At 31.9% G+C, this 27873-nt stretch overlaps 1 protein-coding gene across 1 annotated transcript; it reads left to right on the top strand.

Annotated features, from left to right (window-relative positions):
* The first annotated feature begins 41 nt into the window (after window positions 1-41).
* LOC123691247 (nitric oxide synthase-like) lies at window positions 42-27813 on the top strand. The gene is made up of 22 exons (XM_045635550.1): window positions 42-576; window positions 15416-15552; window positions 15903-16065; window positions 17462-17553; window positions 18740-18881; window positions 20734-20873; window positions 21113-21287; window positions 21958-22139; window positions 22400-22514; window positions 22793-23020; window positions 23342-23446; window positions 23714-23781; window positions 24089-24237; window positions 24979-25208; window positions 25295-25540; window positions 25619-25772; window positions 25854-26023; window positions 26107-26317; window positions 26401-26488; window positions 26564-26831; window positions 26915-27106; window positions 27323-27813. Exons 1-22 carry the CDS (start codon window positions 247-249, stop codon window positions 27440-27442), a joined length of 3705 nt encoding a protein of 1234 aa, XP_045491506.1. The 5' UTR covers window positions 42-246; the 3' UTR covers window positions 27443-27813.
* Window positions 27814-27873: the final 60 nt, after the last annotated feature.

Genomic DNA, 27873 nt, shown 5'->3' on the forward strand with positions numbered 1-27873 from the left:
CCGCGTCGTGATTCGGTGACTGTAGATTTTCATTATAAAGCGTGACGCACACTTGTTGATATTTTTTGCGGATATAATTTGGTGTTTGAAGTTTGGAGTAGCCACGGACCGGTTGCCGAGACAACTAGTTGTCAGTTCGCTGTGAGTCTTACTACCGTATACATATATATTATGCTGCACTCGATAATCAACTCAGTACGGTGCACGAGTTAGCATTATTTCAGCGATCACGCTTTCAGTGCTCAAATGTCAAAAATATTTAACTGTTGCGCAAAAGATACAGATTCCAGAGACTTGAACGGGATGAATAAGGAAGTAGCTACGATGGAAAATAATTTAGATAAAATGAAAGACAGTGATATAGTTGATAGAGGTGTACCTAAAGCCGAACATATGAATGGATACCACGGGTGTCCTTTTAGTGAGAAAGTGGATGTTGATAGTGAGAATGAGAAGAAATCAGTGAAACCGAACTTACGTTTGAAAGTTCCGCAGCCGTTACGGCTGAAGAATCATATGTTTGCTGAAGAGAACATGGATACGTTACATTCGCACATCGATGATGTTACGCACTTTGTGAGTAATTAAAATTATCTATAAAACTATAAATCACTTTGGATAGTTTTAAGAATTTCTTATCACACAACACTCAATCTAACGTAGAGTCGAGCGTAACGGTAGAGAACGAAATATTTTTATTTATTTACTATAAGTCTCATGTTGTCGTTTATCCAAAATATTTAAGATCTTGTATTAAAATTTATATCTTAAATTGAAGCACTGTTTTTTAAAAAATGATGTTAGGTTAGGTTATGTTATTTACACACTGAAACTTCATCTAAAAATATCTACAATACATAATTATGGTGCAATCTAAAAAGCGTGAAGATTTTCTTGTATACCAGTAATTATAACGTCTCGTAATTACTTTACAAAGGCATGAAAGTAACTCTTATATTTTTTTAAATAATCTTTACTAATCATAGTTCCAACATGACTACGAATAAACAGAACTTGAAAAAAAATAATCAAAATTGGTTCAGCCAGTAAAAAGTTCTGATGTAATAAAACTCAAAAAAAGAATACAGTCTAATTATTGAGAATCCCATTTTTTGAAGTCGTTTAAAAAATCAGATTCAATACATTCTTCTATAATAAAAATGGAGGCCTTAATAAAATGTATAAACAATAATTATATAGTCAATGCGTTGATTACGCATAAACAATAGCAATTAATGAATAGATGTTAAATGCTCACTACTCCAATATTTACAATTTACATTGTGCAGTAATATGCAAAACAATGATTCGTTCTAACAAGATAGCAAGTACGAGAATGTTTAAAGTTTTAATGATCTGGAATCGCGTTTGGTTCATTATATCGAAGATAAAGGGAAATTATGCTGTTTGAAGAAGGTTCATGTTACTACTCAATTTACATATTTTTAGCATTTTCTTGTCCTAATTTAAAACAAGATTAATTAAAGTATTAAATTATATCGAACACACTACACTTCTTTATAAACTTCGTATTATTGAAGCAAAGATCTCTGATAAGCATTTTTCAACTATTTTTATCAATATTCTGTGATCAAATTCTATAAGGTTTAGAATTAAATAAAAAACAATCAACAAAATTCGTAAGTATACATAAGAATGGGTAATCGAGTCTCAAGAGTTTTTCTGTTAATGATTACATAATACGTTGCTCATTCCATTGATATAAATTATCATAATTAAAATCGCCATTGATTCACTCACGATCATGTCGTGGTACAACAATAGGTTATGTATAACCTATTTTTTATGATAATTAAAGACCGGACACATGAACTTTTTATGATTTCCCAAAAATGTTTAGTCACATCTAAAAAACGGTATGATATATTTAAGAAGGGATTGTTGTCTATTTATAAGAATGGAGTACATTTTATTCAATGAACTGACGTCATGTTGTTCATAATTACATTAAAGGTTGAGCTGAACCGTATGTCCATTAAGCGTGTGCTACAAATATCTCTACATCATTTAAATTTTAATAGATACTTTGTTTTCTTCATACATTTTTATTATTTCCATCATGGGTGCTATTTATAACAATATTATTTAATGAATTTAAGGTTCCTGTTTTGGCAAACAGGAACTGTTAGTTGTGTGTAACTTTTTAACAATCTTTCTTGCTGTTAAAACCCTAAAATGAGAACCTATGTCTAAAAGTTTTTATATAAACTTTCGATTGCTTTTTTTGCGGAAATTTTCGTGGTGGTAATATAAAAAATATAAACATCTGCATTGGTATTTAAATGAAATCTTCAGAAATTTTCATTCATTGAAAGTTTTTCCACTTCTCGGAAAAATTCCTTACACCATTGCTTTGTTATGTCAATAAACTCGGAAGAAAGTGCAATTTACAATTGAAATTATGATGGAATTCTTCTTTTTTGACCTGATTTATTTACAGGAAATATAATTATATTATAGTTCAATTGCATACGTTCTTGTAAAACTGTGAATATTATATTATCAGGTTGAAGAGTTTGTTTGTTTGACCGCGCTAATCTGAGGACTGGTCTGATTTGAAAAAAAATCTTCGGTATTCGATAGCCCATTTGTCGAGGAAGGCTATAATAGGTTACGTATCACGCTAAGACCAACAAGAGCAGAGTAATGCGGGTAAAACCGCGGGGCACAGCTAGTTAAGATTACTACAAAACTACAAAAATCATTATCTTCTCAAATTATCTTATTAAATATTTTATTGATGACGTAACTACCTGCTCACTAAATATGACGATAGGTGTATAAAGCATGCGTGTTCGTAAAATACATGATCCATATGCATTGATCTATCGCTTCCATATTAATAGTACATTACAAACAGTCTGTTGTTTGTTTATCTGAGACCAGAACAGTAATCTGCTTATTTTACTTACGTCCATTGACTGTGAAAAATATAAATAAGCAGGCATAATGCGTGTAAATATGAAATTAAATGTGTATTCAAATAGTGGGTTATTCTGAACGGCAATTGAACTCTTGTGATGTCTATTTTTGTTGCAAGTGATTCCAAGTACACAATGGTCGTGCGCAGAACAAAATGTTTGTGTTGGTGAGAATCGCCCACTGATGCTGAGACAATCTTGAAGGTTGAATAAATTTAAAAGGATAATAATTACTTATGATATGATGAAATATTAAAGAAAAAAAACTTTAAAAAAAATGTAAAAAAATCATGTCCTTGATGAACATAGATAATGTTAAAAAAACAAAGGTCAGTTAAATTATAAATATGATTTTGATATCAATGTATTAAAACAAAAACAAATAATGAAAATATCGTATAACAATTGAGAGGAATCTTAGACCAAGCGTAGACGATGGATGTAATTTGAGTATAATTTGAGAACAAGTTGCGAACTAAAGTGCAAATTACGTCTTATTATACCCACTTACTGGGAAACTACTTAAGCGACGGTTACACTGAATTCTGGTATGATCGTGAAATATGATAATTTTCACACATTCAAACACTGCTTTTTGTTTTTGAGTTACAAGGTGTCAAATATATGAGTAATTTTAATTACTGCGTACTAGTTGAGACAATTCTTCGAAATATTCCTTTTCTATGTGGAAAAAATAGCATCAATATAACATTTTAATAATAAATGTTAGTATGGTTTTTATTTTTAAAAGGAAAATAGTTATACTCAGCGAAGATTATAATCGTAAATATATAACTGGCATATATAATAATATAATAATACTTTGGGAAAGACATTATCTACACGTATAGTATAGTAAAATGTTCAAGTCCCCTTTTAGCAAAAATACTATTTGAAATGAATGCAAGCTATTAAAATATTATTTGTATTTACGAGAATTAATCCGATCTGTGACGTCAAGACACTCACTATATTATACAGATTATGTGCATAATCTATAAGTAGAAATAATATAAAAATAGGTACAGTTTCCAAGGTAACAGGTTCAGTTGCAACGGTTTTTGATTAGCGGACATACGCTGATAGATGCCAATTTCCTCTTATTGTCTGTTAATCTAGTCAACTGAAACTTAAACCCATTGAAATAATCGTTGACTGGATTACACCATACTTATAATCAGGTAGTGTATCATCATCACCAATCCATTATGTTCCCACTGCTGGGACACGGGCCTCCCATACAGGGATCATTGATTTTTTTGGGTGGCGTCTCTCGATGCTAGCCAGAAGGGCTTCTACATCTTAAGGCACACGCGTGGGTTAACTGAAGGTTCACCCTAGTAGCACACAATATATTACATCGTAATTTCTACAAGTGTATTGGGCCAAATAGTCCAACAATTTAAAATAAATTATTATCGTTTTATAACGACCGCGACTGTTCAATTGTTCATCATTAAAAAAGTATAATTTATTTCAAGCCATTTCGTGAGCAATCCGTGAATCGTGAATGACAGTTTTAACAAAAGCGAATACAAAAAAAAATAAATAAAATAAAATACGTGTGGCACTCGGGGACTGCCGCGGTAAAGCTATTGCACAGCATGCCTTCAAGCTACACCTCCGTGCCTGTCGGAGCCCACTCCGACAGGCACGGAGGTGCTCCCCAGAGCGTGAGGTTTTTCGTTACGCAATTTCTGGATTCGGTCCTCGCGCTCAAGGCCCGCGATAGAAGCTATGCAATAGCTTAAAACTAAATACTATCTCGCAAAATCTTCAAGAACTAAGTTGTTGATAAGATGAAGACGTTGCTATTTACCTCTCTGATACGATACACTTGCAGTCTTGCAGTTACAATGACTTCGGAAAAGATATTTATGGCATCAAAATCATTGACCTGTAGTATTATATATTCATACCTATACTTCTTGGTAATAACTCCTGTCGGAAAGCTGCCAATTCCTATCAAGTAATTTAAAATATTCTGCATGTGCTAGCAAAAGATTTTAGTATCCCAAATTCATTAGGTACATGAAATTATTTTTCACACATCAGACAGTTGTGAAGAAAAACATTTTTTCAAGGTTCTTTCACTAATCCATTAATATTTTTGGGTATCATTCCTTACTTTGGAAAAAAAAAACAAAGTTATTATGTGATTTTTGAAACTGATCGACGCGACGTTATGAATAAACTTAATAAGGAAACGCATTCGATCAAACAATTCGTTAACACATGACGTATTATTTCGATTTCTATTGTGGTCGACCAGTTATACAACCTTCCCTATTAGCTGTCTGTTTGTCCATTCATAGATAATGACTGATGTTATCTTTCAACATGCTGGTTGACTGACAAATTTGCTTTAAAGGTCGGTGTTGAGAAAGTTAAACGTAATATAAATGCTTGAAAATTGATCTATCAAGATTATATTTGATTGAACTATATTTTTTATCTACAGCATTATAAAGGGGAAAGATTTGATTTAAAAGTTACTAAACTTACTCTTTGAAAATAGTCAAATAACTTGTGGTGATTATTTATTTCGGGAATTTGGAGAGCTGAGGTGAACGGTTACTTTTACACGGAATAAATCTTAGTAAAAGTCCGTATACTATATATATCTACTGATAGTTACTAGTTACTACTTATATTATAGAGACATAAGTAGCTACAATTATTTTATAAACTAAATTATATCTATACAAACATACAATTTCCAAGTAAAAAGAACACACGTTGAAGTTATTGAACCGAAGTCCATTAATTATTTAATGACATCACTGAAGTTAATGGAAAACAGAAATTAATATTTTAATTTTAGATAAATACAGTGTACGTATAGTGAGACAGGTTTCCTTTTATGAGCAACATTACGTAGAAAATCATGGATATAGAGAGAGCTCTATAGTATAATGGCTGAATAAAAATAATTTAACGAACATTTTTATCAATTAGTTAGAACTATCCTAAATATTTTATAAAAATGTACAAAATTTTCAAGGAATAAAAAATAACTAATCATTATGTACAATTGAATCGATTTAAATTGGTAGATATGTAGGTAATATTTACATAAATAATTAAATGTATGTTTACCATCCACATGCCATAGCCCATATTTATAAATCGATTCATAAAAGTAACTAGACATTGTAAATTATAGGCTATACGCTAAATAATCAAGTAAATATGAGTAACCACTATTATCACTCATCTCAATTCGTTTATTAGCACCTAATACATCAAACTAATACGCCCTAATATATTAGGTAACATGACTACACAATGACTTTTCCGAAGACCTTTATTCGTGAGAATTGGTCCATGAGCAGTGTTAATTTTATAACAAAGACCACTTATTATCGGTCGCTCCTTTTATTATAATGAGCCTGATTCCCAAAACAATAATTAGTATGCTCTAACCATGTGGACTATTTGATACCTTTACATTGCGCAAGGCTGAAGGACTGTTGTGAAATAAAACGTTTCCATGTGAACTGAATTATGAATAAAATACTTAGGTATAGTTACATTTTATAAGGACCAAGATTTTAATCAAAGTGCACAAAAGATCTAATTTTACAATAGAATCTTGAAACTTGTGGGTCAAAAAACTATGAGATAGGTATGGCAAGACATGCCTAATATTATACATAAATAAACTTTAAGATCCGTTAAATTAATCAAATATTGATTAATATTCTAGATAACATTACAAATGCATGTCATTCTCAAATAATAAGCAATCTTTCAATAGCCAACTATTGTCTCATATTTTGACGCACAAGAAATCACTCCTCTACCTGTAACCTGTTGCTCCTAGTAACAATACCGTTATGATACATAACTAATCGATCGAGAGATAAATCGATTTGATGCCGTCGACGTTGCATGACCAATCTCTGGGAACCGGACACGGGAAAACCCTGGATCGCGGGTTTGGTATTCAGTATCAATCTTGATCGAATTTGCGACGGTTTTTTTGCGGATGACACAATGAGTACCAGGAAATTTCAGTGTGAATACCAGATTCAAGTGCAGGACCACGGCGGTTATAGTTAATTAATTTTACGTGCTTTGGGTAATTCTATTAGTACCTAATTAAATCATAATCATTTATCTCATTTAAACATTACTAAAATATAGATTTATATAGATACTCAAATGAGTAAATAAACAGTGTAAGCATCTATTATAAAATCTATTATGGTTTACGTGTGTTGTTGTTTCCTTGATACTTTTAAATTAGATATACGTGGAAATTATAAATTATTGTAATCTATTTAGTAATAAATTAGTATTTTCGAATAACTATCTGGGAATTTTACCGCAATCTAGTTTAGGTACAATTTTTTAGATCTTCGCTTCATTTGTTATCACAGACATCTTTTAAGTCTCCTGGGACTTACAGATCCATTCCATTCATTCAAATCTACAAATCATTTTAATTTTTTCTTTATTATTGTATAAATAAAACATAATAATATATTTAGTACAATGTTTATTTCCCACGTCCATTGTTGCGTGTGGATAATATTTATTCTGTGTTATAGACCCCATGTTACATGACCGTCCGCGTCGTCGACCGCGTCGTTCGTGATTTTTTACCCACGGTCTTTTAATTTTATGTCTCGCTTGCGAATTGAATCCGGGACTCCCAGTTTTTTTGTGGTGCAGATATTTTGAGAACTTTGATCATTACAAACAAAGCGAGTTACCGTCTGTATGTCTGTATACTTAGGTCTTTAAAATTAGATATGCAATATTTTTTTTGGGTTTTTTGATAGATGATTTTAGGGATGTTTTAGTACCTATATAATTTATTACATTTTAGACAAAGTGGGGGAGAGCCGCGGGCGGAAAGATAGTATAATAATATGCATAAATTTCCAATATAAGTTATAAGCCGAGCCTAAGTCACAATATATTCTTAAATTGATTTCATAAGCAAGTTCTTTAACGGTAGCGATTTGAATTAAAAATATCTTGAGGCGGCCATTAAAAGGCAATATAAAAATTCCGGACGCAATCTGTCCAATTTCCCTACCTGTTGTCGACAAGCCACGACATTATTTATATTATAAACAGACACAATTCTTTGTTTGGTTTACTGTTTTAGAACAATTTAATCTTACTAATATTATAAATGCGATAGTTGTGGATTTGGATGATACTTTGCAGTGATGTGACTTATGTAGGTACTAGAATAACACATAAGCTGCTGGAGAAACAGCGTGGCACAGCAAGTTTATAACATGTAAAGAGATTATTCATCAAAAATTCTAGGTACGATTTGAAAAATTAATTGATATTAATTAAATTATTAATTGATTAACTACCTACTTTTAAATCATTGATACCTAATATTATTATATTTGTAAGTGTGTTATGTGAGAAAGGATATTAGTGTATACGTAGTATATTATTATTAGTCTATGATATTAGTTATTTAAAAAAAAAAAATATCTATGTATTTAAATATAGAGGTTCAATGAACAATTCTTATGAATTTAAAGTATTTTCCTAATAAAGCAATAAACTTTATATAATATGTCAATAAAAAAACAGAAGTTCCGTCCCAGAGCTGGGTGATAAATACTGGTCATTAGAACATCATAACAAGGTGTTTATGTCAAAACAAGATTAACATTTGTATCATTTGTATTATTTAAAACTTCATCAGAAGTTAGAGCCATTATAATTGTATGATAATATATTTATTAAGTTGTCGTTAGATATATCTCCATTGACTTTCATAGATAAGGTATTTTATCATTATACTAGCTGCGCTCCGCGGTTTCACCCGCGTGGCTCCGCTCTTGTTGGTCTTAGCGTAATGATATAACCTTCCTCGATAAATGGGCTATCTAACACCGAAATAATTTTTCAAATCGGACCAGTAGTTCTTGAGATTAGCGCGTTCAAACAAACAAACAAACTCTTCAGCTTTTTTAATATTAAGTATCTAGATTAAATTACAATGAGTCGCCATAAATATGTTTCTAACTAGATTCGTGGAACTTAAGTGAGAGTATTAGTTGTAACGAGAAGGTCGACGTTAATCATGAAACTATCCTAGTACATAATATTTTATCTATAGATACACGGAACCAATGACGCTCTAATAAACAAGGTTTTCCTATTAAGCCGTAAGTGTAGCCAATTCATGGTGTTATCAGTTTTATGGTTATCTGTGGCAATGTTTGGCCAGATTTGTTTGATCTGTGACGCCTGATAAACGTATTACAAGTGTAATCGACAACACTTAACTCTATTTTACTATACTGGCCTTTGTAGTTAGAAAATACATTAATGTGTGTAAATTGTTTATTAAAATAGTTTATCCATACTAATATTATAAATCACGCCTAAACTACTGAACCAATTTGCATGAAATTTGGTATGGAGATATTTTGATACCCGAGAAAGGACATAGGCTATCTTTAATTGCGAAATATGTACCACGGGCGAAGCCGGGGCGGACCACTTGTATGAAATATTTATTTCATTAATGACATTTAGGAGTAAAATACAGCTTTAAAATTGGTTAAAAATATGAATCATTTTAACTAGTGTTATGAAATGTTATTCATTCATTTATAATATTTAGGTATATGCAATAAACGAAACACAAAAATTACAACTACATATTTGAATTCGGCCGATGCGAAGCGATTTCAAAATTAGTCAAAATGTTGTAAGAAGAACAAATCGTATACAATAAGAACGGAAAAACAGAGGCTTTGTATTTCTAATAAGGTGACCCTCGTTAAGCTTCTATAGAAGCGATTAAAATAACAATACACATTCCAACAAGTCAACGAATGATAAATGATATTCTAGTTACTACATGTCGTTCACTGAACTCGATCATGTCCGAATTGAGCACCAATAAAGCCTTCGATAACATAGTGCGGTTTCATGTTAGTGTTTGCGTTGAAATAATTTGAATAATTATATTCTGCTATTATTTTGCTATTCATGTTTTATACAAACACTAGTGTGGGTTTTCGTTATAGTTAGAGATAAAAAAAAATCCCAGAATAAAGCATTGCTATTGATTCATTGAATCCAATACAATATACATACTTAGTTTCTTTTAAAGAAAAATAATTTACAAATATTAAGGTGCTTTATCCCTACCAGTAGAGTGGGGATGATAGGTCATGTGCAAATCTATACTTATTAATATGTATTATAAATGCGAAAGTAACTCTGTCTGTCTGTTACTCAATCACGCCTAAACTACTGAACCGATTTTCATGAAATTTGGTATGGAGATATTTTGATACCTGAGAAAGGACACTTTTTATTAGAAAGGCTACTTTTTATCCTGGGAAAATGACGCATTCCCGGAAATCCCACGGGAACGGGAAATATGCGGGTTTTTCTTAGACTGCGCGGGCGGAAACCTAGTCATGTATAAAATCACCTATCATTTATTAAAAAATAAACCATATATACCAAAACTTGCAGTAACTAGTTTCTATGGGGATTTTATAATCTGTTTCGAGGTTAGATCCGGTTGCTTGTCATTAACTATTTATTTATACACATATGACGATTGTATTGATGAATTTATCTCTTTACAAGCTATACTTTGAATTTCCTAATTACGTAAAGGGGAAATCCTACGATTATGGAACATACAATTTTCCAGTTAAAATTAAGTAGTTTAATTTACGTTTTTTTTAACATGACGTTAGACAAGAATGCCGAGAATATTATTTGAGTGAAGAATATTCATAAAATTATCTCATTATGTACATTTGCATACTACACTTCAGTAACCATCTCCCTATTAACTTTAAACAGAGAATAATGATGCGTCATTTTAGTGAAATCTTCTATATATTTAATCTTTCAGAAATATAATATTATAAACAAAAATTAAATGTGAACTAATTAAAAATATACAAAACGTAGTTCAAAATTCATAAAACTAGATTGTTTCTCGCCTAATATGCGTTTGACTAAACACCGTACGAAAAATCAATCTTACGTGTTTCTCGACGAAGCAGATTTTCCGTGGAGGCGTGATAATCGTCGTTTCCTAGTAATTACCTGTAATTACACAATTATGTACTCACATCATATACAAATTGTCATCAGATTGCCTCTTTGTAATTGATATCAATAGGATATGAATAGCAATTGCAATTATCTACTGCGACAAAAATATATGCAAACGATGTATTTACATCCGTAAATAGAATTGATGTTGATTGAATAAATCTATAAAATAGCAGGGATATAGTAGGCTTTTGTAGGTCAATAAGAAAATTTGATACACTACTGTCTTTATTCTTATTGTGAGGAAAGATTATTTTATTTGATCATGCAAATCTATGACACTTGGCTTTATTATAATTCGGTTTATCGCAAGTAAGTTTCGAAAATGACACAGTTTTAAAGCGAGGCCTTCATTAAACATAAAACTTATTTTGAAAATAGCGCAGTCAGATAATAATTATCAAATAATACCTAACACAATATGTAGAGTATGTTTAATTTTAGTAAGTATAAGAAATCAATATCTCGTAAATTTTATTTGAACTTTTATCATCTGCAATACCAGGTACAAAAGAAAGTGTCAACAATAAAGTCAAGAGTGAAGAATAAAGACAATGTAAATGCTTCGATTTACATTAATGCATACTTAATATTCTTGGTAACACCTTGTATTGCGTTTGAGACCAGTTGACTCCAACTCGCCTCCAGGGATCGCTCTGACCTCAGCACAGGGACGAACTTACTGAATAATGCACAAAACTAAAATATAACAACATTTTTCTACGAGAGTGTGTGTTTAAGAACAACAGAACTTCTTTGAAATGTAAACAAATCGTTTCCAATATTTTTCTGAACATATACTAACATAAATAGTGGAGAGAGCTGCAGTATTCCAGTTGCACTAATTTATAAGTTGTGCAGTTATTTTTTGTGCAGGAAAAATCACATTTTAAAATAATGTCAGCATTAAATTTGTAATTTGATTTATAATAGTTATAAGTTTTGTAACAAAATATTTAGAGTTCTAAAGGTATCGTACAACATCTTTGAATCCTATTTTTTCTAGAATACGTTAGATACGTCCCTGTTGTCAATTTATTAATGTTGACGTTTGACTTTGTAAATGAAACACAATAAATGACTCTTCTCTTTCATTTACTGTGGTTTAAGAAGAGTTCACACTGATTTGGAAATACTTACATATTATGGCAATGTTGTTTATTTTACATAATATGAATTAAGCATGGTGTAAAAGCATTTTTGTTTTAATTTCGTTGTGTTCTATACTTTATAGTGTTACAGTATTTCTTATTTTGTTCGTTTTTATTCTATTAAACTTTTGTGTACTAAGCTTAAGGTCAGAGACGGAAACAGTCATGAAATAAATTGATCATTGCGAATTGAAATGAAGTCAATTACTGTAAGATTAGGTCAATTATGAGGTCAATGATCACGTGATTAGTGTTGATCTGATTACATTATTAGCATTAACACTTTCTTAGAAGATATTCTGTTTAAAATTATCCTGAAAGTTTTACCAGTTTTTCCTTTTTGGTTAGTTATTAGTAACAAAATTCTATAATTTAAAAGAACATCATTGTAATTATCTAACATTCACCTTCCGTGTTACGATAAAAGTTAATTTAAATTTGAATTTTGAATACTTTAGATAACTTTTGCTTATAAATATCATTTAAACTTTGGAACTTTAGGCACATCACTGAAATGACTATTGATTGAAACGTCGATCAAAGTTTTTGTCAATCAAAATGGTGATGAAATAATTATCTCGATTATAATGAATCAATCATATCATATCTTTCATTATAGTAAAAGGACAATAATTTATTTTAGCGAACAAGATAGAGTAATCAAACTTTTCTAAGAATAATTAAATGATACATAGTAATATAAATTTGTTTAAAGGCAGGTGCTTTTTATTACTAGCAATTTGGTGTGTAATTTAAGTGATTAAACTTTTGTAAAATGAAGTTCATTGAACTTAGCTTTTTAAATTATAAATCTTAAGTATGTGGACGAGGTCCTCAATTGATCAAGTAAGGCGTCATCTCCAGTCAAACTCAAACATAAATTATTTAATTAGACTTTTAGATGGATTTTTGAATCATGAACTCTGTCTCTATACGATTCTATAGAGAGAGGTCGTATCGAACCTCCTTGTCAAACATGAGACTGATTATGTAGAAATTTTGTTTTTTATTCTGTAAATAATCCATACTAATATTATAAATGCGAAAGTAACTCTGTCTGTCTGTTTGTTATGTTACTCAATCACGCCTTAACTACTGAACCAATTGGTATGGAGAGATATTGATACCCGAGAAAGGACATAGGCTACTTTTTATAGCGAAATATGTCACGGGAAATGCCGGGGCGGACCGCTAGTCATCAATATCCATGCAAACATATTTTGTACATTTGGTTAGTCTTAGAAGAGATTGGTTGTAAGATATTCAAATAATAATTTATGGAACGTTCCTGTTCTTGTCTTATTGTTCATGTAATTTCGAGTAAGTAGTACCTACATACTCGTTTAAGAAACAACATCGAAGCGAGATGTTATGTGTTATGATTCAATTTGATTTTTTGTGAGGTATCAATTCACAGGATGTCTATTACAAGAAGATAAAGATAAAAAACTATGCATTAGCGATATAATTATTGTGACTTGTTGAAATCTACGATGACTATGCATATTGAGAATGAAACATTCCTTTGTATTCATTTTGTAATATACAGCTATGGTATAATATAAATTACACGTAAGAGATGTAAAGTTTGTATTTAATATCAAGGATGATTAGTAAAAAGTTTAGTTTGTTGTGGAAATTTTGTATCATTTTATGGCTGAATTTGAATATTTAAATAAAAACCTCACAGGGTTAAATTGCATGCCGAGGGGGTCGCGGAAGAATTCCAACCAATACCCGCGGCCCCATCATTAAAGCGGCTCGACGGAACACAGTGCGGTTTTAGTCGGTAAGAATCCGACATAACCACGAGTAACCCAACGAGTAAGCCACGGCTCCTTTCCCGGGGGTCGTGGGTACCTTCGGAAGATTTACCCACTTTAAAAAAAAATAAAAAAAGGGTTAAATTGCATTTCGAAGCAATTTTTCATGCAACGTTGTTATATTTAAAAAAATATCAAATTAAATTATCAAAGTAAAATTATAATAACAGCTAATCATCGTCCAAGTAAAATTGAAAATAATATGAAAAACTATGAAGTATAAAATTGACCACAATGTATTTAATTTTCAATTAGATTCCTACTTCTAACTTAACCTCTACATTAAGTTCAATTTGTACACTTCTGCTTACTTAGCTAATGTAAGTAACTATTGAGTTGCTTTTAACGATACTTGACTTGTCTGTGTTTATTTTGAAACGTAAGACAATACAATATCATGTATTCTTGAACTGTGTGCAATTTATTGGCTGAAAAATTGTTTTAATAAAATCGGAATATTATAATAGATATCTTTTTTGATCTTCAAGTTTTCGATATTAATATAAATATATGCCATATATGTATATGTCATGTCGTGTACATTTAAACTAATTAGGAAAGCTATTTAAAACTAAAGTTCTTTAGTTAATAATCATTTTTTTAACGTACAAGTATATATTATGTACACTCGCGAGTGCAGCCACAGCATCTAGCTAGTGCGAATATATTTTCGTTAATACAGCATGAAAATTGCTGCAACTAAATCTTTCTATCTCCTATATAATCTAGCTCAAAGGCATTCCTCGGTAGCCGCTTTTAAGCTAAGCTAAACCTAGGAAACATTTTAATCAGTGTTCTTGAATTTTCTAAACGTACCGCTATCATTATATCACATCGCAAATTAATATAAATTAAATCACTTTGAAATTATGACATAATGCTTCTGTTTAAGATCACGAAATATCGTCATTATGATCTTAAAATGATGAATTCATTCTCATTCTCAAAAGATCGCTTATTTAATTTATTACGTACTAGCTTTCCGCCCGCGGGTTCGCCCGCGTTTTCAAAGAAAAACCCGTTCCCGTAGGATTTCCGGGATAAAACCTATCCTATGTCCTTTCTCGGGTATTAAAATATCTCTATACCAAATTTTATGCAAATTGGTTCAGTAGTTAAGGCGTGATTGAGTAACAGACAGACAGACAGAGTTACTTTCGCATTTATAATATGTATTAGTATGGATATGTTATGGGAAGACTTTTTTATGATACGTAGGTAGGTATACATTTTACCATTAATTTTATCATTTGAGTTATGCGTACACAATTTTATCATTTGTAATTTTTAGGCATGTGCTAAACCGAAGGCATTACATGCTTACTGCTCTATATTATATTTTTCTCTTAAAAAAAAATCTCGGTTGAACTGATTCAACTAAAAGCAGAATACTAAAATTTTCTTAACAATTTCTTGTTTATAGAACACAAAATGCTCAGAGAAAGTATGCCAAAGCAGCATCATGGATATCCCTGGTCGAGGGAACACTCCCAGGAGTCCAGAGGAAGTCTTCAAAGATGCACAGACCTTTATACGACAGTACTTCTCTTCTATAAAGAGGTTCGTAATATAATATTAGAAAATAATTTTAAGTAGTTTCATAATTTTGTATTTAAGAATTGATTAATATTGATTATTGTAAAGTAAACTGCAATTATAATGAAATACTTGACGAATTTTATATTTTTATGAGTATCTAAGCAATCTTTCAGTTTTTTTTCATAGAGAGAGAGAGAGAGAGATATAGAGATTTATGAGATTCTTAAAACTAGTATTTTAGAAGAAAAACTGTAATTCTTAAGTCATTTTAGCGAAATGATCGTATCTTTTTTTGTCTCTTTTTTATTTATCTTTTCTTTTATCCAATTGCTTTTTGAAATTATCATAATTATTATATAAATTGTTGACAGAGAAAATTCAGACGCCCACTTGGCAAGATTACGAGAAGTCGATAAGGAGATACAGGCAAGTGGAACCTACCAGCTCAAGACTCCAGAGCTGGTGTTCGGAGCGAAACTAGCGTGGAGGAACGCAGCTAGGTGTATTGGCAGGATACAGTGGAAGAAATTACAGGTATACATAATTATGTTATTTTTCGTATTTGGTATGATAAGACATAATTTTATTCCAAACTATTACACGTCTTTCAAAAGTCTAAAATTGAGAGCTTTTAGCTGTAGGCTGTATCTGTTAAATCGCTGCTTATTTGTTATTTTATGCTACTATTTAGTAGCTATGGCCTATGCTATTAGTGGCTTGATGTATAACGGATAACTTCGAATTCGATATTTACAGCCCATCAGATATTACTTTGAATATAAACTAGGACAAATAGGATATTATATTAGGTAATAACAATAAATATGTCACTAATCTTATGTTTGAAATTGATACCTTGTTTTCTGTCTGTTTGGTTTCTTATTATGTGAGATATATATCAAACATGTTCATTATGCAATATAAAGAAGTTAAAAAGGCTCTTACTTAAATTGTAACCGTAACCACTAAAACTTTTAACGAGCCTAATCGCTAAGCTTCATAACGAGAAACAAAACAACATTTGTGTTGTATAATTATTATAGTTATACAAAGTTTTAGGTATATAAAGGTTATAGGCATATAACATTATATTATCTACTCAAATATTATGTTTCGGCATTTAGATAGAAGATGAATAAAGGCGTATGATTGAAAAGGCCATCAATTAAATTCAAACACACATAGACCATAATACATTATAATATGTAGGTAGTACAAAAAAGTAGATCTACAAAAAGTTATTATGATAATAATAAATCGTTGACGGTATTAAATTACACCTTTACTATTCTTAACAATTTAGACGTGCGTATGAACATAACAGTAATCCTTTTAAAGTTTGTAACATAAGTTAATCTGAAGTGCAAGTGATATAGTCATAAATTCTACAAATGCAGTCTTCTTTCAGTTTAAAAGGCAAAAGTTAGTTTATAATATATATAAATATATTTAGAGGTGTGTACAACATTTGTGTTGTGTGTGGACTGCTAACATTTAACAAGAAGATTTATGGTTACAGGCACAGCTACATCATATATGGCATTCATTCACTGAACTTTTAAACCATTAAAGTCGAATTTGTCTATTCATCATAGCAGCTATACAATATACATATTGTATCCGTAAGAGATAAGGGACTTTTACTTTATTATTAATAACTAGGTTTCCGCCCGCGGCTTCGTCCGCGTAGTCAATGAAAAACCCGCATAGATCCCGTTCCCGTGGGATTTCCGGGATTGCGTCATTTTCCCGGGATAAAAAGTAGCCTATGTCCTTTCTCGGGTATCAAAAATATCTCTATACCAAATTTCATGCAAATTGGGTCAGTAGTTAACGCGTGATTGAGTAACAGACAGACAGACAGAGTTACTTTCGCATTTATGATATTAGTATGGATTTCAAAAACCCCATTTAACTGTATTTTTTTCAGATCTTCGACTGCAGAGAAGTAACTACCGCAAGTGGAATGTTTGAAGCGCTCTGCAATCATATCAAATACGCGACAAATAAAGGAAATATAAGGTAATAACTCTATTTCTGGCTCACGTACGCATTTGTATGGGCATACTGATTTATTATCACGCTATTTATCAAAACGGGACACAGGTAGTAAAATATAGTTATGTCATGTGTTGTTCGTAGTTTTTGCACGAAAACGCAATACATTTACTCTCGTAGATGTTATATTTTACTTTTATAGATTCTAAATAGGAGAAATACTTATAAATACAAAGTAGTCTATTAATAGGCAAAGTTTTGCCATTAGCGATATTGCCTAATCAAAAAGGTTTACAGAAAAAGATGAATCTTAAAACTATAATTCTATTATTACTTTCACAGATTTATAGGAGGTAGAATTCTGGGTCGTTCTTTAATTTAATAATGAGAAACAAACGAAACTTGTAAATCACATCTTGAATACTAAATCAAAAACAATTCAATTAAAACAAATCTTGCATGCAAACATAGTTTGCGATCTTTAGAATTGACTTAAGATATTTGCAATTAACAGGATTTACATAAACATGTAAATTCTTGAATTTATATTTTTTGGTTTTTATGGCATTCAAATGCTTTATAAATATAAATTTATAAAGAATAGAAAAAATTCGATCACGAGGCGGGACTCGAACCCGCATAGGAGTTGGTTAGGCATCCACCCCGGAATGGCGCGAAGGATGCGGGTTCGAGTCCCGCCTTCGAATTTTTTCTATTCTTTATAAATTTACATGTAAATTCTGTTAATAATTGAAACTTTTTCTTCTCATTTATTTGTCAAAATTAATTGCGATATATGGATAAACCATCAGGATCAGAATATTAAGATCACAGATGACGACAGGCTTCTTATGAACACGTCTATATTATTTTATCACTACATAGTATAAAACAAAGTCGCTTTCTCCGTCACTATGTCCCTCTGTATGCTTAAATCTTTAAAACTACGCAACGGATTTTTTTGATTTTTTTTAATAGATAGAGTGATTCAAGTGGGAGGTTTTAGTATATAATTTATTAGGTTTTAGACAAAGCGGGCGAAGCCGCGGGCGGTAAGCAAGTTATTTTATAAATTGCTAAGTTTGACACAGCGCGGGCGAAGCCTCGAGCCGACAACTAGTACTAGCATTCAAACGCTAGTATAGTAATTAAAGGTTTTATTCCATTTATATTGAACACCATACACTGTTTAATCCACAGTCCGTTTCAGGTCAGCGATAACCATATTCCCGCAGCGCACGGACGGCAAACACGATTATCGGATATGGAACCCGCAGCTCATCACCTACGCCGGGTACCTCGAGCCGGACGGCACCGTGCTTGGTGACCCCGCTAGAGTCGAATTCACTGAGGTAAGGCATACAAGAAAAGAGCAGAAATTGAGACGGAAATTTATAACTCCGAAGCTAGTTTCGTATTTAATAAAGGTATAGAAGTTAATATACCTACCTAGGCGTCGCTCTGGTCTGGATGAAATTGATTAGAATTCGAATAAGCTTTTTGGGAGTTAGAAATAATTTGATTTTGTTTTATGAAATTGCAAATCAGAATGTTAGATGCCTCTTGCAATGTTTTTATATCATGAATAAAAATATTAAAAAAATGGAAACAAAAAAAAAACAAATTTAAGTATTGCGTAGGTACCTACCTAGGTGTTCAATTTCTTCTGATGGGGTCACGGATGAATTCTACACATACCCGTGGCCCTGTCGCTGATGCGGCTTAAAAAAAAAAAAAAAGGTGTTCAATTTCTTATAGAGTTCATTCGACCACAGTGTAACAAATGAAAAAAAGTTTCATGTTTCACAAAAATTCTAATTATTATATTACTGCTAAAAGAACACAACTTACAATATGCTTCTCTGTGTGATTAAAAGATTAGGCCTTCTGGCATTTAGTAAAATGGTTTGCAAGCTGATGTGCTTTGTTTCGGCACCTGAACAACCTCGTTACGTAGTTTTGATACATTTAAATTAATTGTTTTATTCACGGTTATGATTTCTGTACTATAATTTGTAATAATAACACCATTCAATGGAAGTATTATTTTTAATAGTAATAATTATCGATTTAAAATATAATTGATAATATTTTTATAAAATCAGTGAGTTCGATTTCAAGAGAAAATTCAATTTTGACGCGTTCACTATAACTAATGCCTTTCTATATAATATAGATAAATTCATATTTATATACCTAGTTATTATTTCATTATTATTATTTTAAAACAGTTGTCTTATTTGCAAGATAAACTAATACTGAATTATTCTTCATGAATACATAACAAAGGACCATTAAATAATTCAAATTACTTACCGGAATATATTCCGTAACGTTTTATTTTTAACAAAAGGATAAAATATGTTTTATTCGAAAACTTTCCCATGGATATACTCAGATGGTCAATTAGGTAAAACCGGCTATTGTCTTTGTTTAATTACACTTTAACCATTGTGTAAAGGAAATTAGATCAGCTGAGATTGTATCGAAGGCCACGAACAGCATGATATAATGCTTTTTGGTAATGTTCGATCAGAGTATAATGTAATTTATTTTTTATTAAACGACGAAAAGATATGTTTTTTTTTGCTTGGTTTGCAATAATTATTTTTCATTTATATCAAATTTTTTACTTGCACATCCTTTCAAACCTCCCTTCATTTCCTTTCGATTAGTTCATATATTATTATGATTCTAATAATTTTGAGACAATTCAATTCAATTTTGATCAAAGTCTATCTTGTCAAAAATCTTGTACTAAGGCCCAGTTTCATCATGCTCTGTTAGTTAGTTTAACACGTCTTTAACTCTTTTAATGGGTCATTAATGTAAGGGAGTGTCCCACCATGACCTAATAGAGGATTAGTTTCCGTAACACGGCATTATCTAATATATAAAAATCAATGCCACTTTTCGTTGTAATTCCATAACTCGAGAACGGCTGAACCGATTTCGATAATTCTTTTTTTATTATATTCCTTGAAGTACGAGGATGGTTCTTATGTAGAGAAAACGTAAACATGTACCACGGGCGAAGCCGGGGCGGACCGCTAGTACTTAATAACTGGTAAAGAGGCTCGTTAGACGAGGAGGCCCTACGTAATATAGGTAACTTTACTTTAATCTCTAATACTCGTTGAAATTAGGATAGAAAAGTGAAATAAGTTATTTTCCCTACATTTAAATAAATCTCAACATACATAGGTATGTGTCCAACTGGGTTGGAAGCCTCCACGCACTGCATGGGATGTTCTTCCCCTGGTGCTATCAGCTGATGGAAGGGACCCTGAGTTCTTTGAGATCCCTCGTGAGATCATCATGGAGGTTAATATTGAACATCCAAGGTTAGTAATAACGTAATTATTGAACTAATGTGACTTTTTTGTTGGATTCTGTGATCTTTTCCTTTTATATGCATCGTTGTTTCATATTTTATTGGTCATGGTGGATTTTAAATATGCGTTAGGTTAGGCGAACAAAATAATTCCATGTTCGATTGTGGACATAGTTTGCCTTACCCTTTATTTTCCCTATTTTTCTCTAAAACAAATGTTGCTAAAACAAAACATGTATTTCATTGCAGCTACGACTGGTTCATAGACCTAGGTCTCAAATGGTACGCTCTACCAGCGGTGTCAAACATGCGGCTGGACTGTGGTGGCCTGGAGTTCACAGCCACTGCCTTCAATGGCTGGTACATGGGCACGGAAATTGGATGCCGCAATCTGTGCGACTCGAATCGATTGAATATTGTTGAGGTGTGTATTTACGTGAAAATCAATACATAAAAAAGTTTTGATACCTACTAGAATGTTTTAAAAATTATTTGTTTCTTTATTTTGTTGTTTAATTGGCCTTGGGCATGCAATACTAATCATCACTCACCTATTGATTTTTATGGTTGATGATTTTTACCGATTGTATAGTACGCGTCACGTAAAAAGAACGCTGGATGAAAGTAATGGGGTGTGTTTGCACATGGATCGAGTTTTGCACGAAAGCTATGTGCCGATTATTTTATTTTTGAACTAGGCTCGCGAATCGTGGCTTCGCAATTACCTATTTGTTATTCTTATAACCACCTCATAACACCAAATAGACCGATAAATCGCCAATGCGCAGCCATCCGTCAGCGTTCTTTATACTTGACGCGACTTGTACCTTAGTGAAAAAACAGTAGATACTTATACGCTTGTTGGTGTTTTATTGTTTTCTGTAGAATTTACGAAAGATTACAAACAGAAGAGAGTTTTTTTTTGACATAATAAAAAATAAAATAAAAAAAATTTTGACATAAACTTTATGCAAAGTAAGCTTTGACATTAATTTATATTTGTTAAATTACGTGATCACTGTCTTAACTATCATCCAAACAATAACAAAATAGATTGATGACGATGATGATGATAAGCCGTTATTTTGTTATAGTCAGTAGCAATGAAAATGGGCTTAGACACAAGTTCATACGTCTCCCTTTGGAAGGATAAAGCTCTTGTGGAAGTGAACATCGCCGTACTGCACAGCTTTCATAGAGATAATGCATCTATAGTTGATCATCATTCGGCATCGGAACAGTTTATCAAACACTTGGACAACGAAAATAGAAGCAGGTATTTTTATCACCTACCTATAATGTTATATTAATTTTGCCTAATAACTAAAACGTAATAATTTGAGCAAATATTGATATAAAGATGTAATTTATGAAACACAAACATCGTAAATCTTTAAACTATAATTCATAATAGCACACATAAAGACAAAAATATAGAAAAGAACAAAAACTTAACGGATTTACATTTAAGGCTCTACACTTACATTATAAGAATACGTCTTCATCCTTTCATATTAATTTTTCTTATTAATTAAGGGGCGGTTGTCCGTCTGATTGGATATGGATCGTCCCGCCAATGTCATCATCACTGACCGCGGTGTTTCATCAAGAAATGGCTTTGTATTACGTACGACCCTCATATGATTATCAAGTAAGTAATTTGGGATTTTAATTTAAAAAATAGTATAATAAAAATTCTAATTAGTCGAAAAACATCAAATAGTTACATCACCAATAAACTGTGCACTAAGCAACTAAGCAACAACTATTATACCTATTGTTTATGAAATAAAATACTTAGCACCTAATCGAAAGCAATAAAAACTCCATAACGCAACAGTGACGATGCATAGATAATAAACACAATATAATATTATCCGTGACGTCACCGCGTAACAAAGTTACACGATCACATTTACCGGGCTTCAGGAACCCGCGTGGAAGACCCACCAGTGGAGCAAGTCTGACGGCAACAAGGTGCGGCGCAAGTTTCACTTCAAGCAGATCGCGAGAGCCGTCAAGTTTACATCCAAACTCTTCAGCCAAGCGCTGTCTAAGCGCATCAAAGCGACTATCCTGTACGCGACCGAGACAGGCAAATCGGAACTGTATGCCAAGGAACTAGGGACCATATTCGGCCACGCGTTCAACGTGCAGGCAAGTTTTGCAGATTATTGCGCTCTTGATTAAACCTATTCACGGAATGTGTTTCTTCTGTAGTAGTTGGAATGAAAATTATGTTTGCTTATTTGGGGAATGCTTTTGGAGTGCTTTGTTTTAGAAATGTCCAATTATTTGAACATATTTGAAGCGCTAATCAATGGCATATTTATAAAATGTTCCTATGTATATCCTCTTTAATATGTACAATATTCCTTAAAAAAGAATACTTAATCACAGATAGCAAACAAATGTCACTTAACAAAAGTTTAGGACCATTACAAATGGCCACAATCTTATCTATCCTATTCTCCGCAGGTCCAATGTATGTCAGACTACGATATTTTCTCGATAGAGCACGAAACACTCCTCCTCATCGTAACTTCAACTTTTGGCAACGGCGAGCCTCCTGCGAATGGCGTCGTGAGTAAATTGCAAATATTATTTCTAGAACGTTCGTTATTTGACAAAATAAGGGACTATTTGTTTTAACTATGCTCGGGCTTCGTATTTGACTTCGAGTATACGCTGTGAATATATTATTAATCCACTGTTAAAACTGCGTAGTTTGTGACTTAGCGACGTATTTAGTCGGCGGGTTAATTAATTATTTATATTGTGGTACATATGTTATTTCTGTCACTGATGTGTTAACTACTTGACGGAATATTAATTAGTGTTGCATTGCAGACGTTCGCGGAGCATCTTTTCCAAATGCTGTATAATGAAAAGAAGAATGATCAGGTGGAGAGCGCAGGGTAAGGTTTTATTTTAAGGGTAGAAATGATTACGACAAGTTTATTTTTAATTTTACTTGAACGATGCATTCGAAGCATTTGCGTTTTGCTTTTTTTTGACTGCAGACAATGAAGTGTACATACTTTTTGATCAATATTAATATTTAAAAATATGTATCAATCAGGAACTAAGGATTTATAATTACGTATTAAAAATACCATTCAGTAAAATTAAAATACCATTCAAGTTTGTTTGCCAAAAATATAACCTTCACAAAGCACAGAAACATTCATAAAAACATACAATTGATGATTGGGTGATTTTTAGTTACAAAACACCCACACCGAAGTCATTAATGAGAGCAAACAGTGTGATGACGCCACGTAACGAATACAAAAGGCAATTGTCGCGATTGGAGTCCAGTCGGAGCAACAACGAAGATAAACGGCAATTAACACGTTTAGAATCAAATAAAAGTAAGTTTACCCTAAAAAAAATTCTCGTGTCACAGATATCATACTCCTCAGAAACGGCTAGATCGATTCTCATGAAATTTCGTGCGCCTATTCAGTAGATCTGGGAATCGGCCAATATCTATTTTTCATAACCCTAAATTATAAGAGAGGCAGAACGTTTGCCAGGATAGCTAGTAATTTTTATACAATAATTTGAATTTCTAAAACATTACCCTAAATAGCTTAAAACAAAAATATTGTAATAATTTCAGTGAAATCTCTAAACAATGTTTTGCTCTATCCGGTTTTAAGTAACTCTCAATCCATTAGCGGATTTGGTCATAGCATTAACTCAATCCTCGGAAAACGTTCACTGTAAGAAAAACATTGTTTATGAGTTTTGCTCATTTTAAGTAATTTATTTGAATTCCGTTATTTAGAAGAAATATTTTTTATTTTCATATGATGAAATCAAGTGTTATTTTTCATGTTTTTAAGCGATTAATAAATACATTACTTAAGTATGGTTAAAACTATTAAGTGCAAAGCAAATTGGCTAAGTAAATATAAGCGCTCTATACCTAATTGAAATCTTGTAATAGCTGCAGCCCAAATATTCAGGCTTCCACTTCATAAGGTATCCTTAAGAATAAAAAACCATCTACCCAGTCTTTTATAATATTAGAAATTGGGACTAGTTTAGACTTTATTAATTGAGGAATTGTAATTGTTGATTAACAATATATTTTTTTACTAAAACAGGTAGCATTGGAGGAACATCAAGTGCGGAAAATATAGGTCCCTTGAGCAATGTATGTTTTGCCGTTTTTGCTTTGGGTTCAAGCGTGTATCCAAAATTCTGTTGTTTCGGTAAAACCGTGGATCGAGTACTTGAGGACTTAGGTGGGGAAAAACTATTGGAAGTTAACTGCGGAGATGAAATGTATGGTCAAGAACAGCAATTTCGAACTTGGTCAACCAATATATTCCAAGTAAGTCTCACATAATATTTTTATTTTATCTCAAAAAATATCAATAAAACTATAAAGGATTTGTTACTGATAAAACAACATTTCAGGTTGCGTGTGAAACATTCTGCTTGGAAGAAAATGACATAATCAAAGATGCGAAAAAATCCTTTGGAGTAATTCCAATCACTAAAGATACAGTCAGATTCAGTAACGTTGAAAAGGGCTTACCAATTAAAAAGGCACTTGAAGAAAGTTATAAGAAACACTATATTACGTGTAGAGTGCAAGAAAATAAACCTTTGGGAGATTTTACATCAGACCGAGCAACAATATTTGTTGATATGGAAGTTGATGTGAGTTTTATATAAAAAGTAAGATATTATGGCAACAGAAATTGTTAAATCATATTAATCTTTTTGGTATAATTTCAGTCTGATTTTAAATATGACCCTGGAGACCATGTCGGTATTATGGCTTGTAATCGAAAGGAAATTGTAGACGTCGTGTTATCAAGACTGAAAGACGTAGATGTGTATGACAAGCCAGTGCAGCTGCAAGTGATGAAAGAAACTCTTACACCTACAGGTAAAATCCATAAACTAAGCGTAATTCAGAAGGTTTTTAATTTTATGTGTTTATTTTTATTAATTTTGTTTACAATTTAAGGTGCTATTAAATCTTGGGAGAAACATGAACGGCTACCGCCAGTAACAGTGCGAGAATTATTTACCAGATTCCTAGACATAACTACACCACCATCCTCGAAGCTTTTGAAGTACTTAGCGAGTGCGTGTACTGATAAAAATGACGCTGAATGTATAAAAGAGCTTATAGAGGTACGTTATTTGTAACTTGTCTTTTGTACTGTATTCTGGTTTTCATTCATACCGACATTTTTATAACCTTACTATACTTTCAGGATTCAAACAAGTTTGACGATTGGAGATACCATTACTACCCTCATTTGGCTGAAGTGTTAACTCAAATACCGTCGTGTAGACCTCAGGCTTCAGTCTTAGTTGCATTATTGCCTCCTTTACAACCTAGGTTTTATTCTATATCTTCATCACCATTGGCTCATCCTCAAAGAATACACGTCACTGTCGCTGTTGTTCAATATAAAACTCAAAGTAAGCATTGTTGTTGGTATAATATTCCTCTCAATTTCCTTATGATTTATAAATCAATAACATCTTGCTTATTATGATCGCAGGTGGCGAAGGTTCAACTCATTACGGTGTTTGCTCAACATACTTACAAAGTCTTAAAGTAAATGACGAGGTCATCGCATTTATAAGAAGGTAAATATCGTTTGTACGCCTCAATAAAATTTAATTACGGAAGCAAACTATTAACGCATTTTTGTTATTTCGCAGAGCTCCTAATTTCCATATGCCATCTGATATTTCCGTTCCACTTATATTAGTTGGTCCCGGTTCTGGTATAGCACCTTTCAGAGGTTTCTGGCATCATAGAAGACATTTAATTGAAAATAACAGTTCAAAAGCTGGTCCAGTGTGGTTGTTCTTTGGATGTAGATACAGAGGAATGGATTTGTATAAAGACGAGAAAGAAGAAGCGGTTAAAGATGGAGTTATTACAAAAGCCATGGTGGCATATTCTAGAGAAGAATGTATCAATAAGGTAAATACAACAGACAGTTGTAATCGTAGGACGATTGAGTAATTCTAAAAGAGAAGGATATTCAAATAATAATTAATTTTCAGAAACATGTACAAGCCCTGTTAGAAGATGAAGGTCCTGAAATAACTAAAACACTTCTAGAAAAAGGCGGACATTTCTACGTGTGCGGTGACTGTAAGATGGCGGAAGAAGTGCAACAAAAGTTGAAAGAAATAATTAAAAAGCACGGAAAATTGACAGACACAGAGGTTGATGACTTTATATTGGGCTTGATGGTGAGTTGAACATAAATATATAATTAAAGAAATACAATCTAAACGGCCATTTCACACAAAATTATCAAAATTCCAATCCCGAAATAAATAAAGCCTGTACTGCATAACCTTACCTGTTTGGCCATTAGTTCTATTTTTATTTTTATTATTGTGAACCTTATTTTTACTTTATATTAAAAGAATTTCATATAAATATATTTTATTATGATTTTGCAGGAGGAAAACAGATATCATGAAGATATTTTCGGAATCACGTTGCGTACTTCAATCGTTCATACAGCTTCTAGAGAAACTGCAAAAAGAACTCGACTAGAATCTGTGCAATCTCAGGCATAGATTTGAATCTTTTCCTTTATAAGTATTATAGATAGTATATACACATTTTTAAGAATACATTTTAAACGTAAATGTTTAAGAATATACTTTTGTATTAAGTTGTTATTTAAGGTTTCTTCAAATAATATACAATAAGAAATATAAATTATTTTTGTCCTATTAGAAAGACAAAACTAGTGTATAAGTGCTTAATATTTAAGCTAAGAATCTTGTTTTTTACCTTTGTAACCAGTTGAATCTTAAACTGCAGGAATAATGTTCCAAATTAATCAGACTAGTTTTTCAAAGCAAAACCTTGAAGCATTTTGTATCGAATAATAAATATAGTGTAACCAAAGCATTTCTTATAATAAAACAACATTTCATTTCAACGTATGTCTTTTATTTTTACAATATATTTATCAAACAATAAATCATTTGATATTATCAAA

This window comes from Colias croceus, chromosome 4, assembly GCF_905220415.1.
Source record: "Colias croceus chromosome 4, ilColCroc2.1".
Taxonomy (NCBI): Eukaryota; Metazoa; Arthropoda; class Insecta; order Lepidoptera; family Pieridae; genus Colias; species Colias croceus.